Source organism: Antennarius striatus, chromosome 20 (assembly GCF_040054535.1).
Source record: "Antennarius striatus isolate MH-2024 chromosome 20, ASM4005453v1, whole genome shotgun sequence".
NCBI classification, from domain to species: Eukaryota; Metazoa; Chordata; class Actinopteri; order Lophiiformes; family Antennariidae; genus Antennarius; species Antennarius striatus.
This window is the reverse complement of record NC_090795.1, coordinates 14853123-14871700: the sequence shown is the minus strand read 5'-3', so window position 1 is coordinate 14871700 and position 18578 is coordinate 14853123. Positions and strand designations below refer to the sequence as shown.

Sequence of the window (18578 nt, the reverse complement as noted above, 5' to 3'; positions counted from 1 at the left end):
AAGGTTAATCATCACACATTCCATATGAAAAGAAATATATCAACAGTCTGTTATAGTTTAATTGACATGCGTGATCACATGGAAGTTTCCCAGCATGCATCACTCTGAGTCAGAGTCATGCATTCTTGCAGAGTACCTATCAGTCCCCTGGCGCTCAGCAGACGTGACAGGCTGCGTCCTAAACCTCTCTGAGGTTTTTCTACTCTCCCCAGGACAGACATACTGCTGGGGCTTGCGTCCCCTTTCCCTGGCCCTTCTCCATGGGGCCTCAAAGCCCACAAGCTCCCTGTACCCCTCAACTTCACTGGGCCATCCAAAGACAGGGACCAACAGGTAGAGCACCCAGAGGAAAGAAAAATAGAGTATGATAAGGGAGAGATGGAAAGGGACTGCGAGCAGATATGTAAACAGAACATATTCAGTCACCCCCACCCTCTCTTGTTTGACAAACGCCATGCGGGTTTACTTGTCCTTAAAGCGTGCACACATGGAAACACCACAGTGGGTTTTATGCTGACAGGTGCATGAATGTTTCTTCTACAGAATTGTGAACAACAGAGTGAATTCCAGTCCTCCTTTTGAACTTCTCTAACCACCCACGTGATGACTTAAACTCCTTAAACTTCGTTTTGTTTTAATAACGTGGCGATGGTAGATGTATTACGGCCATGTTCTCTAGCGAGATAAACCAAACGCATCACTTTTTCATGCTTTTCTATTATCTCTCGCTTTTTTTTTTGTATGGACAAAAGACTCTTCGTCTTTTCTTTTCCTCTTTTCTCCATCACTTTCTTGGGGTCCATAGCGAATACTCAGAAAGTTAATACTGTATATTTGTGTAACGCTATCAGAACACGTAATGGGTCGAGGGCCGAACGACGAGGAAGCTGCATAGACACCTATCTGGCTACACATAGAGGCCCCTCTTAGCAAATGGGATGCTAGGATGCTAGGTAATAGCCAATGGCAGAGCAGCTATAAGACTGTTGCGTTCAGGAACCTTTGGGAGCTGCGAGTAGCAGCCCATACTGTATTTTTATCTTTCGTAACTCGAAATTTCTTTTGTAACTAGAGGCAATGTTTTCCTGTTGCGGCGTTTCGTAAGTAGAAAATTTCGTATGTAGAGACATTCGTAAGTAGAGGTACCACTGTATATCAAAGCTAGTGCATAGGTAGATCAAAGCACTCACTAGCTTTAGTCTATGGTCTTATACTCACACTGGCCTTCTCCTTTGTCTTTCTATCTTATCCGGTTCCTGAGTGTACAAAAGTTGAAATTTGGCCTTGACCTAGTTTTCTCAAGGTCAAGGTCATCTCATTTTCATCCCCTTTAACGCTCGAGTAATCTGCTTTTTGTTTCATCTTTCTACCTGCAACAGTTGCAAAGATATTTGGTGGACATACTAACGAACAGACGAACGCTAACCATTACAATACATCACCACTTTGAAGCGGGATGTAATAATTGCTGATCTTTTATTCAGTCCAGGCTTAGTTGTGTGTTAGTCGTTCACAAGGCAGCTGATGTTAGGTCACAAGCATCGCTTAGCATTCTACAGAAGCCAGCCCATGAGGAGCGTATTACTTTACCACCTACAGCTCATTCCTAATGCCGGTTGGGGGGGCAGTGGTGCTCTCCATGTAGGAATGTCTGAGCTGGGCCACAGACACCCGAGCATCTGGGGCGTCATGGACCTGATGCTGCTGGTTCCTCTGACTCTGCACTCGTAGATCCCCGGTGTTCACGCTGGGGATGGAGCTTCCTGCTCCTGCATGATCCACTCTGGGCTGGATGTGGGTGGTGGTCACTCCTTTGTGGCTACAAATGGCATTTTCACGCACTTCGCGCCTCCTCTCAAACACTTGCAAATGAGAGGTGCGCTCCGTTTCATCCAGCCAAGTTCTGCCTCGAGCTGGACCATGCGCCTCCTGTGTCTGGTTGTGACTCAAAGCTCTGGCCATCCCCAGCTCCTCCTCTGCCCTTCCTCTTTGTGGGTCCTCAGTACTCCTCTCCCTGCGGCGGATCTCAGAGGGCAGCACTGCTTTCCTACTACGAAGAAGACCCTCTGTCTTCACAGGCTCTGTCTCCTCAGTCTCGTCTTCCTGTTGCTGCCCGGCTCTGGATGTGGGCTCAGAGGTCATGCACAAGTAACTTGGATGACCCCCAACTTCTGGTCCTCCAAGTGGCCCAGTCCGGTGGAGCTGAGCCTGAGAGCGATAATGAGCATGGGGGTAACCCTGCTGCGTGCACGATGGGTCTGTGCGATAGTGAGTCTGGGTCGGCTGATGAAACTGTCTGCAGTTCACTGGGCTTTCTGTCACCTTTGCCAGCTCTGGACTCCTCTTGTGACTCATCTCCCTGGCAAGCCTCTCCCTAACTCTGATTCTTCAAGGAAACAAAGGCTTAGTTAGGCCAGCACAGCATGAATAAACACACCGCTTGTCTCTTACACTGAAAAACATGACCATTGTACTTTGTATGATTGAAGGATCACTCAACTCATCTGCCTGATTTGATCAGATTCACTCTCATAAATCATCTACATGATCTGGTGTCCATCTGATGGCAAGAATAGAGGACCTGTCCTAGTCCTTAACTTTAAATGATAGAAAGTAGCTCTTAGCATCTAGTATCACAAAAGGCCAAATATTCATTTGCATTTGTATTTTTTGAACTGGAACAAAATAATGTTCCTGTTTGGTTTGGAAACTTAGATCTACTTGATAATTAATCTCAACTCATGGTCGATTGTCAGTCACCTTTATTTATACCCGTAAGGTGTCATGTTTAGAAATGCAATGTATTAATAGTTTTGGAGCTGTTTGGGTTACTTAGAAATGTCATACACATGCATGCATGACGCCATGTTGTAGCTCAGTCATACTGAGTGTCCACAGTTTTTGACACATGTATGTACCAACTCACTGGGGAAACAAACATTTCTATTTTTACTGCACATGAATATCTGATCCAGATGCTGTTCTTCAGTCTCATTGACTAAAACAATCTGCATTATATCATCCCTGGAAAAATTAAACCAAAAAAACCAAACTGTTTGTGAGTTAGTTTCATTTATATTCCTTCAAACATATTTTTGAATGGCAAAACGGAAACTGAACACAACAATGTATGCATGTGAGGTGATGTTAAAGCCCGAAGCAAAGGGAACAGGAGCTAATGAAGAAGTTTGTGATGTGATGGTAGCTGACTCTCTGAGCTCCATGCAGATATTCATCAGTCAAGGAGCCGGATTGTAAATGAGGTGAGGAGGAGGAGGATGGGTGTTGGTTGATCCAGATGAATGGCAACATAGCACATGATGTTAGTGAGATACAACCAGCCTGGGTGTACCTTGAAGGCCAGTTGATGAGGGAATGGGTATCGCCCTCAGCATCAGTCTGGAGGAACCAATCAGTACTCAGATTCGACCTCACACTGTACCGATAGAAACCCATTGGAGATATGAGTGAGTGGGTCATGGTCTACATTCAGTGCTCAGTCTTTGTGTTGGAAAAAAATCACCACTAAATTACACACAACATTAACTTCACATTGAGCTTACCACCAACAGGATGTTCAAAGAAAACTACCTTAACTCCGCAGAGAAGCTTCTCATTCCAGCCGTTTGGTGACATTACACTGAGTAAGTTATTTTCAGGGCTATTTTTTTAGAGAGTAAGATTTACTCATTGAAAATTTAAAAAGGTGAGCTTACTTTTTTACTAAATGCCACATATAACATTTTTCCATGGAACATCCTTCACACTACAAAGAATAAATCTCCACAAATGGTCTTTCAAAAGATCTATAACTACACTACAGACACCAGAAACAATGTACAGGACACAGTTAACTCTAAAGATAGCACCCCCAAACTGTAACTGTAAGAATGTTTTAAATAAGAGACAAGTTCCAGGTGAAACCTGAACCTTACAAGTCCAAGAGAGAACATGGTTAAAAAGATGAGTTGGAGATATTCCTGTTCCACATACTGTATATCCTGAGGGGAAGAAGAGGGAATGCTCTCTTTTGTCTTTCTCTCCAATTTTGATCAAGCCAAGCTGTGGGTGAGAAAACTGACCGTGGCACACGCACACACATACAGACAAAGTTTTGAAATCTGACTGGAATGGTGGAAAAGTGAGATGCATAGACCCATCTTTGACTGTTAGAACCATAGATTAGGGGTTAAAGTCCACTTTTATTATCTGTAATTAACAGCAGAGACAAAACTCATCTAGTAGTTGACATATGCAACAGAAATTAAACTACGGATTGCTGTCTGTTGTAGTCTTTGTCAGATAATTTAAAAAAAGCAACTCTTTGAGGGGATAGCTTCATGACTCTTATTTTAGATTTAAATGACTGTACATACCTGTGTATACATTTTATCCTCTTATATAGTCTCTATTTGCTGGAGTGTATTCAAAGATGCAGCCACCCACAAAAACAGCACAGACCTACAGGAGTACATGGAGACCGTCACTGCATACATGAAGAAATGCATGGATGATATCATGGTAACCAGAACCATCTCCATTCGAGCCAACCAGAAGCCATGGGTGACAGGGGAAGTCCACAGGCTCCTGAGGGCACGGAACGCTGCCTTCAGAGCTGGGGACGAGGTGGGCATAAGGACATCTAGGGCCAACCTGTCACAAGGCATCAGAGTGGCCAAGAGGCAGTAATCCAGGAGAATTGCCACCCACTTCAGCAACAGCAGAGGCGCCAGGAACCTGTGGCAGGAGATTCAGTCCATGACGAACTACAAGTCCCTTCCACAGTCTTGCGACAGCTCCACCACTCTGCTGAATCAGCTAAATGACTTCCTTGCACGCTTTGAGGCAGACAACAGGATCTTGGCACAGAAGACTCCATCCTCTCCTGGCGACCAGGCAATGACGCTTCTCCGGACAACGTGAAGAAAGTCCTCAGAAGGACCAACGCACGGAAAGCCCCAGGTCCTGACAACATTCCTGGTCGTATCCTGAGAGACTGTGCTAACGAGCTCACAGATGACTTCCCAAACATCTTCAATATCCACTGAGCCAGGCTGTTGTCCCCACCTGCCTCAAAGCCACCTGCATCATCCCAGTCCCGAAGAAGTCGCCCCCACCCTGCTTCAACGACTACCGCCACGATGCACCCACTCCCATCCTCATGAATTGCTTCGAGCGGCTAGTCATGTACCACATCAAGTCTGCCCTCCATTCAACCCTGGACCCTTTTCAGTTTGCTTACCGGTCCAACCGCTCGACCAATGATGCCATCTCCACCGCCCTACACTCGACCCTCACCCACCTGGAGACCAACGGCTCATACACGAGAATGCTGTTCATCGACTTCAGCTCAGCATTCTACACAATCATCCCCCAGTAGCTCATCCATAAACTAGACCAGCTTGGATTCAACACCTCCGTATACAACTGGCTGCTGAACTTCCTGACAGGGAGGCCACAGGCAGTTCAAGTTGGTAGCAACACTTCCAGCACCATGACACTGAACACAGGGCCCCCGCCAAGGATGCGTACTGAGCCCCGTCCTCATCACTCTGCTGACCCATGATTACACACCAACTTACAACTCCAACCTCTTCATAAAGTTTGCAGATGACACAACTGTGGTGGGTCTCAACAACAACAAATAGACAGCCTACAGAAATGAGGTGAGCTGCCTGGCTATGTGGTGCAAGGACAACAATCTCCATTTGAATTTGGAGAAGACGAATGAGATTGTTGTGGTCTTCAGGAGAGCACGCACCCAGCATGCTCCACTAACCATCGACAGTGCTGCAGTGGAAAGGGTCAGCAGCACCAAGTTCCTGGGTATGCACATCTCTAAGGACCTGTCCTGGGGCAGCAACACCGCATCAATGGATAAAAAAGCCCAACAATGCCTCTACTTCCTTCGCAAACTGAGAAGTGCAAGAGCTCCACCCATCATACCCACCTTCTACAGAAGCACCATCGAGAGTATCCTGACCAGCTGCATCACTGTATGGTACGGCGCATGCACCGTTTCCTGCCGCACGACTCTGCAGCGCATCCTGAGAGCAGCTGAAAAGATCACTGGTGTCTCTCTCCCTTCTTCACAGACATCTATAACACCCGCCTCATCCGCAAAGCCATTGGCAGTACAGGTGATCCCACCTACCCCTCTCACAGCCTTTTCAGCCTGCTGTCACTAGGGAGGAGACTGCAAAGTCTGCGGGCCAAAACCAGCAGGTTCAAGGACAGTTTCTTTCACCAGTCAGTCAGGAGGCTCAACTCCCTCCCTGCTCTGCCTCCTGCCACAACCTTGAACTCTACCTTCACCCTGCCCCCCCAGCTCCTGACTACCTCTCTCTCTCCCCCCGCAAACTCAGGGACTGCGCACACGTCACTTCCCCTATGGGATTAGAAAGTGTATAGAGATGTTTACCGTCCCTTTGTGTTTCATCTTATACTTTGTGCTGTACTGTCTGTTGTACTGCCTATGTTGTGCTGCCTGTTGTACCTGAGTTGTACTGCCGGTGTTGTACTGCCTGTTGTACTACCTGTGTTGTACTGCCTGTTGTACTACCTGTGCTGTACTGCCTGTTGTAACGCCTGTTGTACCGACTGTGTTGTACCGCCTGTGTTGTACTGCCTGTCGACCGTGGGCCTGAGAAGACTGCAATTTCATCTGTGCTGTATGTCATGTATATATGGTACATTTGACGATAAAACTGACTGACTTTGGCTTTGATTTTCACAATTAACTACAATTTCTTCATGGCTCTTCATTCTTAAAATCTCCTTATTCTGACATTCTGTTTTTTTCTGGGGCAGTACAACCATAGCAAAAAGTATTTCCCCAGTGAGAGATCAATAAGGTATGCTGATTCTGAATGATGTGCCAGGTGCTTCTGGAGATACAAATACTAATGTCGTAAAACGTTGTATTGCATATTGCAAGTTTATATTTTGAAGCAGGCACCACATCTGACACACGCCTCAAACCACACACATCAGCACCGCTCCATACACACATCTCCAACACATCTCCAACATCTTCCTCATCACGACATCACCATACTCATATGGTGAACTAGAACCAAGGCAGTCACAGACTGCAACATCCCGCGAAGGGTAGGTCAGGGTACGGTGTAAGTAGCACCTGACAAGTGCATAGCTTTGACCTTTCAGGGTAGGTCAAAGCCAGTGTATAGGTAGATCAAAGCACCAGCTTTGATCTATGGTCTTACTCACACTGGCCTTCTCCCTCGTCTTTCTATATTATCAGGTTTCTGAGTGTACAAAAGTTGTAATTTGACCTTGACCTAGTTTTCTGAAGGTCTTAAACTCCTTCACTTGTGGAAGGACCTCATTCCTCAATCGGAGAAGACAATCCACCAGCTTCCTGCTAAGGACCATGGCCTCGGATTTGGAGGTGCTGATCGTCATCCTTGCCGCAGGGACAACATGCTCCTGATAGCCTCCTTCTTCAGTCAGGCGACTTCCCTGACTACTGGGGTCCACCACGGTGTCAAGGGTTACCGCCCCTTGAGGCACCAAAGACCTTGAGACCACAGCTCTCAGCTTGAGCTTCAACAATAGAAGCTATGAACATCGGCCATTCAGGTTCGCTGTCCCCAGCCTCCACAGGGATGCATGAGAAGCTCCTTCGGAAGTGTGAATTGAAGGCCTCGTGGACAAATCTCCTCCAGACGTTCCCAGTTCACCCGCATTAATCGTTTGGGCTTACCAGGTCCATCCAAAGGTTTCCCCTGCGAACGGACCAACTCACCACCAGGTGGTGATCAGTTACACAGCTCTGCCCCTCTCTTCACTTGTGTCCAAAACACAAGGTCGAAGGTCAGATGATAAGATCACAAGATCAATTATTGACCTCCGACCCAGGGTGCTCTCGTACCACGTACACTTATGAGCATCCTTGAGTTCGATCATGGTGTTAGTTATGAACAATCCGTGACTAGCACAGAAGTCAAACAACATAGCACCGCTCGGGTTTAGATCAGGGAGGCAATTCCTCCCAATCACGCCCTTCCAGGTGTCTCCATTATTGCCGCGGTGTGCACTGAAGTCCCCCAAAAGAACAATAGAGTCCCCTACAGGGATCCCGTGAAGGACCTCATTCAGGGACTACAAGAAGGGCGAATACTCCAAGCTGCTATTCGACTTGTGCACAGACAACAGTCAGAGTTGTCCCTCCCACAGCCTTAAGCCGTAAGGAGGCGACCCTCTCGTCCACTGGGGTAAACTCCAACACAGCAGCACTCAGCCAGGGGCTTGGGAGTATCCCCACACCCGCCCTGCGCCTCACACCTGACGCAACTCCAGAGCAAAAGAAGGTCCAACCCTTATGCAGAAGTTTGGTTCCAAAACCAAGGCTATGCGTGGAGGTAGGCACCACCAGATCCAACTGGTAATGTTCCACCTACAACATAAGCTCCGACTCCTTCCTCGCCAGTGAGGTGACATTCCACATCCCCAAAGCCAGCTTCTGCCGCCTGGGTCTGGTCCATCCTGACCCCTTGTCGTCACTGCCTAAAAGGTAGAGTGTGATGTTGAAGGAATTTTTTATTTAAATGATGGATGGGAAGGAACAATCCCGTTCCTGTATGGCTGTTCTCACTTTGGTCATGGTGGAACATACAAATAAATAACCCAGCTTGAGTAACAGGACAACCTCACCACAGCAAAATTTCAAATTGGTAGGAAACAAGGAACTCCAATGGGTGTTCATACAACAGCTGACAAACTCCCCCAAACTAATAACTGACTGACTGAAGCTAGAAGCACGAGATTGACTTCATCCTAACAGCATCATTCATAACAAGCAACAGTTTAGTCAGTTACAGTTCATTTGTAATATTAAAACAACAGTAATTTAATATTCTTAACAGCAGTACCTCAAGTCTCTGGAAACCAAACAACCAGTACTCATATTTCCAATGTCCATGTATTACAATCTAACTGTAGTGCTTATCAAGACTTGGGTTCAAAGACTGTTCATATCACAGTCATGTAGCCATGATGTTCCTGCAACCTTAAACATGTGCAGAAGGAAACAGAATGAAACAGCAGTGTTCTGGCCACATGCAGGCCATGCTTGACCTTTGTGTATGTTGAGGGTAACCTGGGATCGGATCCTAGGGCGGGTTTAGAGAAAAGAAAGACTACTGATTCTAACCCTTGAAGATGTGTCAATCAAGGGAGACAAACCTCTAGGACAGACAGTCATTATCCCGGTCAACTACTTAATATCACTTACCCCTGTCTGCTGAGGATGTTCTGAGCCTGCTGCTCAATGAACAGATCGCCAGGAGATGCTCCATGTTTGGGCGAGGAGAGAGAGGTGCCCCTGTTAAGCTTGGGTGAACTGGATGGCATCCCCGAGATTGAGTAGTCCTTGGCAGGCCCTCTGGAGACTGAGGACACATCCATGTAAGAGGAAGAGGCTGGTACTTCAGGAGGAGCAGCAGCTCTGCGCTGATTCTCCAAGTTCATCAGCTTCTCCCTCTCTGAGAGGGAGTCCACCCTGCTTCGGCCTATCTCATAACCCAGCTCTGGATGGCTGTGGTGCTGGGCTGTGCAACCCACTCTTGGGCTTGTAACAGAGGTGCTGTTGTGGGAATTCAGAGTGATGTCTCTTCCTCCCTCTCCCTCCCTCACTGCATCCCTTCTGTTTCTCTTGTCAGAGCCATCCGACTCCTTCCGAGTGCGGCTGTGGTGGGAGGAAGAGTCCAGGTCAGGCTCCGGCTCCAAAGAGATGCCATAGCGCTCAGCCAGCTGCCTGCGCCGCTCTGCCTTGTAGCGTGCAATGCGTTCAGCCTTGGACTCCAGGTTTGGGGCACTGATGGTGGAGCCTGAAATGTGAAGAGACTCTGCAAGGATGGCAGACTTCGAGTCAAGCCTGCCTCGATCTCTGGACTGGTATTCTGGAGCTGCCAGGTGCATTTCTGACCCTTCAAACCCCTCCGTGCCATACTGCTGAACTGTAATTACAGGGAGCAGAGAGGACACAAGTCAGTTGGGCCCCTTAAAAACCTAAAACTGGTTTAAAATATGTCAATGTACTGAAGCTGTCTCACCACCACAGGGCTCAAAGGGGTCAGACGCCCTCGTGTATCGTGGCAGGTCCTCCTCCAAAAGTCGGTTGGCAACCAAGCTCGGTAGCAGAGAAGGGTGCACTTCACCCTCTATAGCCTCTAGCCGTCGAGCAATACGTTCCTTTCTACAAAACGGCAGGAGAGAATCTCAGTCTTGTATTTATATTATCAGCAGAAAACTCCCCTAAAATGTTTTTTTTTAACCATTTTACAGACAAATTATCAGCTTCTCACCTATTCATTTCCCAATCACTTGCACTTGTGGTAATGCCTTCAAAACGTTTCCTCAATTCAGAGACTAAAAGAAGAATAAAAAAACATAACTCAGCTGAGTAAAAGGACACAACTATTAATTTATCTGAGCCTAAAAAACTTAACACATTGTTAGACATTTACTCTATTGATGTAATTTTTGCTTGGAATGTTTTTAATCAAAACATCATTGTCCATTATTGACAGAGTTGCAGTTCAGTAGCATACAATATAATCCAAATCCAGTAGTCAACATGCTACTAAATTAAATTACATGAAGTTACTTATTTACAATTGTTCAAATCTAATTGGACATTTTCTTATTCAAATTTTCTTACGCCATACCACCGACTGTGTCTAAACAGAAGATAGAGCTGAACAAGGATGTTTTCCTTGGGTACTTCATCAAATCCAATTGGGACATAAATCCCAGCTCTGCCCATTAGAATATTTTCTCAAATATGGTCAAACATGTTGTCAATAGCTATAAGCTGTAATTTAGTTCACAAGGCTTGTAAACAAGTCCACAAACAAATTGAAGCTTCTTATAATTCAGCGTGTGGTTAATAAATTTATAACTCTACCATTTGGATGCCCTTTCAAAGCTAATAGCATTGTCATTAACTGCAGCAGGCCGCTGTTTACAATGACAAGCCCATTATCCAAAAAGGTCCTGGCCGTAAACAGAAAAAGTTACTTACTAATTGGACCTGGATTTAGTACTAGTAATTAGAAAATAATGTCAAGAAAATATGAAGTGCAGAGGCAAACAAAATTGGAAGATTTCAAGAAAAACTGGCTTTGTCATGAATCTAACAGGGAAAAGGTTTGCTGTCATAGAATGACTTCAGATACCCTGGGAAAGCCGACATCCTTTACAACAACAAAAAAACCTTTCTCACCCTTGGGAAGACCAGCCAAGAGATTGACATCTATATCCTTGATGCTTTTGGAAGGGTCGTCTTTTTTGTCAATGGAGAATTCTTTCTGAAAGCTGAGGGGTGCAGGAAAAATATCATTTGTTATTGAAACCAGGTTGAGCTGTGGGAAACTGGATTGTTTGTAACTGACAGTGTAAGCATTAGCAGAATGTCATGGATTTGGTCAAAAACACACGTTACAGTACAGCTACATGTACATATGTGTGAGGACATAAATGTGACAAGACTTTGCTGCTCTATATTAAGTAAGCACAGCTTTAGTGTTGCCTTTGTAGTTTGCTAAAATCTGGGAAACACGCCAAGTGCGCGTATGCAACTTACCTTAAGGCTCTTCTCTGGAGCAGTCGGGGATTTTTGGGTTTAATAGGGGTCTCGCTCCCAAGTCCTGCAGAGAGAAGAGAAGAACATACATTTTCTGTCAGTTCTTATTCATCCAGTTTAGTTTTGAATAACAAACCCTTCAATTTCACCTTTCATGAACAGACATGTGCTACTGAAACACACCTTAAGGTGAAGCAGCCAGTCTGTGTTAATGTCTTTGGGAAAGAACCACATTAATTAATTGGACCTCCACAGAGAAAAGATGTGTGCTCTAACTCGATGACTGAATCACATCAAATAATAAATGTAAGAGACTTGCTCCCCTCCAACCCTTCCTCCATCTACCCCCCCATGCAAATAATCATCCCACTTGCATCCAGAAACTCTCACTGTCTCCATTTCAAGTATTAGTCTATGACTCTACGCAATAGATTGTACCTTAAAAGCCGTGACAGATGACAGTGTGTAGGAACTGTAAAATCTGATCACACTTCAAATTTGCAATGCAGTGAAGTTGGGACAATGCAAAGTTGAGGGAAGCACGTCATTGAAACTGGGCAGCACTGCCATGTATACAAATACAGACAGAGGAAGCAAAATCTCCCTGTTAGGACACTATGTGATCAATGAAGAGGAAACAGTCTAAGCCAGGGATTCCCAAAGTGTGGTGCGCGAGCTGCCGCTAGGGGGTGCGTGAGTGTAATGGCAGCTGAGAACCTTGAAATACATAAATAATTAAATAAATAATTTGAACACCTTTTAATGGAGGGTTAACAGTTTAAATATTTAAATTCATCCATGGAAATCATTTGTAATTTTCATTTGTAACGTTTTAAAAAACGTTTTGGGAAAATTTTAAATTAAAAGAAAAATACCCAAAATGCACTTGGCTTTCTCCTAGCTACGTGCTAGCTTGTTCTGATAGCAACAACAATAATATGCCGAAATGCGTAACTGGTTGAAAACGGGCAGTCTGTCTGGTATTAAATCTGGGAGGAGAAATGAAAGAGGACAGGATACATTGGCCACAACTGAGAGCTGTGCAGTCTACCAGGCTGAAGAAATCGAGCAGGAAAAAGAGTGATGATGACGAGACAGGGGAAACTGAAAATGAGGAGCACAGAACACAGAAAACTCACCCGGACACTTCATCGGGAAAAGAGGGTAAAGAACACAAAGACTCGTACTTGAAACAGAAAACATGATGTTGAACACGGGCCTATGTTATTTTGATTCTTTGTGGCGGAGTAGCATATTTGTTACCATTTAATAACTGTTTGTTAAATAGGTCTATTTGTTACATAGCAGGGCTCGAAATCGTGCCCATTTTGGTCGCATATGCGCCCAAATTTTTATCAGTGCGACTATTAAATATATTTGGGAGCACCGGTGCGACTAGGGGAAAAAATCTGGTGCGCCTTTGTTTGTGAGACCGCGCTCCTGCGGTTCCTGCCAGGAAACAATGAGAGCGCAGCTGCGGCTGGTCTCCTAGGCGAGGGAGAGAGGAGGAACGGAGATGGACGGAGTGTCTCTATCGCTCCGTCACTGCCTTGCTTTTGGGTAGGTGCTCCTGAAGTCTTTGCTGGTGCTACTAACTTCTAAATTTGGGAGCACCATTGCTACCAAGAAAAAAAGTTAATTTCGAGCCCTGCATAGTAATAACTGCTGTTCATCACTCATCTGTAGTCGGCTCATTTGGCAACCATTTTGACTTAAAATATTATTATTGTCATTTTTATATTGTTACTATTATTCTCTCCACCATTTGTAAAGTGAGAGCTCATTAGGCCCATTATTGGACAATCTATTCTGTGTTAACAGGAGTTTATATTATTAAACTTGATATCTATATGACTATAAAGACTACGCCTTTTCTTTCTTTTTTTCCATGTTTTGGGCATTGGGGTGCGTCAGCTAAGTCGGGAGGTAGAAGTGGGTGCACGGACTGAAAAGTTTGGGAACCGCTGGTCTAAGCTACTAATGTCTGGTATCTCTTAGGAAAAGGCCAAAGATGGGGACTGACTTTCACACAGAGATAGAGAGAAACACAGGCCCATTCCCAGAATGACAGGACATGAGTGGGAATTAGGAATCATAAACAGTGTTGTGAAAAATGTAAGTTCGTTGGAAGATCCCTTGAAAGAATGTCTCTTTCTGCCTCAGTCACTGACTCCAAACTTCAAACGTGCGGTTTTGGCTGCCCTCAGACCTCAGAGTGGCCAGAACTGTGCAATCCCGGGACAAACATGCGGTCCCACTTCTATCCACTCAGAGTTCATCCTCAGGGCCACACGACGGGCCTGGCCTGTCCCATTACTCCACCCAGGACCCTAACTTCTCCCTCGAGGCCAACCACCCCTGACAGCCCATTCCACAATCTATTAGTCCTTATTAAGGATGTTTGAGTTGATGCTACAAATCCCTCCTTTTCAAACAAAACATGATCCGAGAAGAAAGACGGTTTATTTGGAGAGGGTGGCCTGCCTAGATGTTTGGAGATAGTCGTGTATTGTTTCAGCTGGATGGAATACCGCTGATGAAAACACAACTCATTCCTTCCCAGCCTTGAATGATAATCCTGTTAATCTGAGCTGGTGTTTTTGTTGACGATGATCCCATGGTTAGCCTGACACTATCCTAATCAGTATCTGGAATGTGGAATAAGAGTTATAGATCCCGCACACATAGCATTCACCAATTTATACAGTCATTGAAGATTATGTTTTTCTCAGCATTCGTTTGTATGTTTGTTTGTCAACTTTAATACCCTTTCTTGGCAAGGTGCAGTTTGGTGACAGGAACAAACCATTTGGATTTTGGTAGCACTCCAGATCATCTGGATCCAGTCTTCACCATTGTGGGCTTGCCTTGAGCAATAATAAAATCATTGCTTCATATGCCATGAATAATGTTTAAAATGCTGGACAAAATTTACAGCATGACTTCTCCATTAGATCTACTAAACATCAGAATCTGATTTTGGATCCTAGTAATGGTCTGGATCTCATGACACAAAATGCGTGAGAACAGACAATAACGACACACTTGAATTAATATCAGATTTCAGCGAAATATTAAGAGTCAAATTTGGTGCATGTCCAAAAAGAAAACCACCACTTTCAACTGTTATTGTTGAATGATTATCAAACTGATGACATCAATGATTTTCTTCATTCTAGGGGCAAGCTGTCATGGTCAAGGAGTCATATAATGAGGACCTAAACTATCATGGGACTATTAGTTTTAGGTGCATACACAACAGGTAGACTGACCTCCTTGGCGGATGAATCCGAGTGCTGTTTAGTTAGTCATGTCAGAGCTGAATCTCTGTTACAAGTTGCCTCTCAAAAAACTCAACATGTTAGCTGAGTAACACCTGCAATTATAAGCAATGTGAAAACTCATGAAGACGTGATAAAACTTATAGGACAAATTACCATCTATATTTCACATCAACCCTTTGCCTTTACAATGAAAAAGGCTGAACTACATGTTGTCCCTTGGGATTGCATATATGGTCATTTAGAATTTAGTAGTTTTTTGTAATTCTAAATACTTTTCTGGCCTGAGCCCCATATTTAAGCCCATTTCTTTGCTCATCAATGATTCTATGAACATCATAATAAGTATTCCACAGTATCTCTTAACAGATCCTTTTTGAATAACATTATAACACAGATAGATAGTCTGTCCTTTATCTCGTGACTCCTTGAGTTTGTGTTGCAGCTCCATCTGTTTGTGTTTCACCCTTCTCGTCAAATCATCATTGAAGTAGATGTTTCTGCATTTAATTTCATTCCCTCTTTACCTTTGAATCTGAGATGCTGAATTACAAACAAAGCTGTAAAGTGATTAACTTAAATTGTGAACAGGACCAATGTCACCTTAGTTTCTACTTCCATCCTGTCAGGTATAAATCCTTTTTAACATTACTATGCAGCTACAGTTCTCTATTGATTTAGCAAATGTGGATGTTAAACAGCAACAGATGTAATAAATACTATTTAATAAATTTACACTACAAAGAATTTAAATGCTGATTTAATGAAAACCACATGATAATTGCTCTAAATGGGGTGTTAGGAAAGCTTTAGGGAGCTCATACTGCTGACACCTTTCACCAATTCATGTTTGCCACATCTCTACAATGTAGGTGGCAATCAAGATGTTATCTTTAACCAAAGTCTTAAGGGTCAAATATTTCACAAGATATTATTTTGACAATTTCCAGAACTTCCCTTTGAGCAAAGGTGAGACCGAAAAACAGATGCAACAGTAAAGGTTGGTCAGCTGCTAGTGTGAACAGAACAAGGCATCATTTCCTCAAGGGCAACTCTCTCAGGAGATCCTGAGGTCAAACTTGGAGCATTCTCCACAACCTGGACCTGGATTCCTTCTACACCTCATACAGTCTGTAAATACCGGCATGTGACCGATCTGGGTCGCCCCTTCCAAGACATGTGTCATTCCAGACACAGGAATAGAAACCTCCACAATGATGACAGATGTCTCAGAGTCATTGATGGATATAATCTACAGAAACACCATGGCTGCTACATCCAGGAGGGAATGAGGAATTCCTCAGTACCGAATGCCGTGTGTGTGTTCTTCTTCTCCTTTCGGCTTTTCCCTTCAGGGGTCGCCACAGCGAATCAGTTGCCTCCATCTAACCCTGTCTTCTGCATCCTCTTCTCTCTCACACCAACTACCTTCTTGTCCTCGTTCACCACATCCATAAACCTCCTCTTTGGTCTTCCTCTAGGATCCTGCCAGGCAGTTCAAAACTCAGCATTCTTCTACCAATATATTCACTATCTCTCCTCTGGACATGTCCAAACCATCTCAGTCTGGCCTCTCTGACTTCATCTCCAAAACCTCTAACATGTGCTGTCCCTCTGATGTACTCATTCCTGATCTTATCCATCCTGGTCACTCCCATAGAGAACCTCAGTGTGTTGATGAGGCCATAAAAGTGGCTTGACGCTGATGAAACATGAGGATAAAACTGATTTCACGATTCAGTGGAATGTCAATTGGGCTCTGAAGCATGAAAAAAAAAGCCTTTCATGTGAAGGTATCAAAAGTGTGAAGCACAAAGACTGAGCAGTAGTATCAGTACAGAAACCCTACTTTAACCTGAGGTTCAGGTCAAGATATATGAGCATATGTCCGAGTTGAGATACAGGATTAACTTCAATTCTTGAGATTACGGTGAGCTCCAGAGGAAATGTGTCACTCTTGAACTGTCCGCATTACATCACATGAACAGTAACTGACTTACTCTGCCTCAAATTGGAACTAAAGCCTCAAGGATTAAGTAAAGGATTTAAAAACAGATGGAAGATCAAAAATTAGAGACAATAGTTACAAACAGCTTGACTTAAGTGTCTTTGACACGTTAAACAATATAAAATATAATTTATAATTTGCTTTATAATATAAAGCAGGTCAAGGACCAACCTGATTTGGAAACAGAAAAAAAACTCCAAGTCTAACATCAAACCCCTAAAACAGCCTTCAACTCTCACCCCCTCCCCTGAAAACATGTCCAACTGTGGGCCACCTGCTCCGGTTTCCATTCCCAGCACAGGGAAGCCAGGTCTCAGCTCACTTCTCGTTCATAATATGTTACATATACAGGTGGGAATGAGAGACCTTGTGAAAAGAGACATGGAGACATTTTTATCAACGCATCATTAATGATTTATAATGGTTAGATGAATATACCAAAGAGATGATAGATCAAAATGCTTGTGAGTGTCCAGTTTATGGTGACTGTACTAATCAGTCACTAAGGTACTACACTATAAGCTAGAGATCTGGAAGTGTGGCAAGGCTTAAAACATGTCCTCCAATTAGAATGTATAAAGCATTACTACAACATGTCCTTTGTATCTCAGGTATCTGGGTATGCACCTCGAAAAAGCCCATCCTTCATGTAAAATTCTGTTTATTCTATAGAGTAGCTCATCAAAGAAGGTTAATTGGGATTTTATCAAAGATGATAGTCAATGCAAATTGTTCCAAGTTATTGAAGTCATAGTCAAAACCAGTCTTAGCAGCAGTTTCTTAGAAATATTTTTTTCTGCAAAGATTTTCCAGGTTGAATGTTGTGCGGTTTTGCTACATGTCTGGAATAACTATTATATTCCAAATGTTACAACAGACATCAGTAAATTCATGCGGCTAATTGCCATAATATCTCATAAAACAACTCTTTCTTTAATCAGACTCCAAATAGCTGTAGAGCCGTGGAAAGCTTCCTCCATAAAAAAGCCCCACTGCTGTTAGAGTCCCTTTTCTCTGCGACAAAGTGTCCTTGGAGGCTACAGCTGCAATATGAAGACGACGAGTTAGGTGCAGGACATTAAGCAGAGAGGATGGGAGGCTGCAGGTTGCTGCTGGCCACTTTCTGATTAGAGATAGGACTATAACCTGACCCCAAAGCACTTGTCAAATCTCAGCTCTGCCCTCTATTGCAGAGGCCCAAGTCACTGCTCTTACCTGGACTGCAAAACTTGACGTGAGTAAGGTAATTCGAGATCCACGGGTTCCGGTACATCTTTGCAGCTCAGTTGAGACAATGATGAAAAAATAGGGAAGAAAGTGGGGCAGCTGCCTCAGAGGTGATGCAGCAACAAAAAGCAGTATGTCAATAATGAGGGGCAGAGAGGTGTCAGGTAGTGTTAGAGAGAGGCAGAAGGAAGAGGGAGGGATGAAGGGAGGGAGGGGAGAGTGTGAAGAAACGTCCCAGCTGCAGCACTGGTTCGAGTAGAGTTGGTCCTGGTGTGGAAGCTGTACTGCAGCGCTGCCACTCGTGAGATCCACTCCTCGCTCCTGCTCTGGCTAACGGTGAAGCTAACTACTACCACAATCCAAAGGGCTAAAAGCTGCTCAGCACCACTTAAGCTCATTAGGTAAGTCAAACAAATTAGGCCCCATCCCCATTACAGATTATAGAACAGTGTCC

The 18578-nt window shown here is 44.2% G+C and overlaps 1 protein-coding gene across 11 annotated transcripts in view; it reads right to left on the bottom strand.

Moving 5' to 3' along the window:
- Nucleotides 1–18578, bottom strand: part of svila (supervillin a) — a 102302-nt gene that overhangs the window by 51171 nt on the left and 32553 nt on the right. For 9 of the 11 annotated variants that reach the window (XM_068343978.1, XM_068343977.1, XM_068343968.1 and 6 more), the window contains 8 exons: nucleotides 11609–11672; nucleotides 11249–11340; nucleotides 10329–10392; nucleotides 10077–10219; nucleotides 9257–9980; nucleotides 3353–3436; nucleotides 1598–2386; nucleotides 137–304 (listed from right to left, as the gene is read on the bottom strand). In XM_068343978.1, the coding sequence (XP_068200079.1) occupies nucleotides 137–304; nucleotides 1598–2386; nucleotides 3353–3436; nucleotides 9257–9980; nucleotides 10077–10219; nucleotides 10329–10336 (1916 nt within the window). In that variant the 5' untranslated portion in view covers nucleotides 10337–10392; nucleotides 11249–11340; nucleotides 11609–11672. The remainder of the gene's footprint in view (nucleotides 1–136; nucleotides 305–1597; nucleotides 2387–3352; nucleotides 3437–9256; nucleotides 9981–10076; nucleotides 10220–10328; nucleotides 10393–11248; nucleotides 11341–11608; nucleotides 11673–18578) is intronic. The other 2 variants (XM_068343972.1, XM_068343975.1) reach the window with 2 other exon arrangements.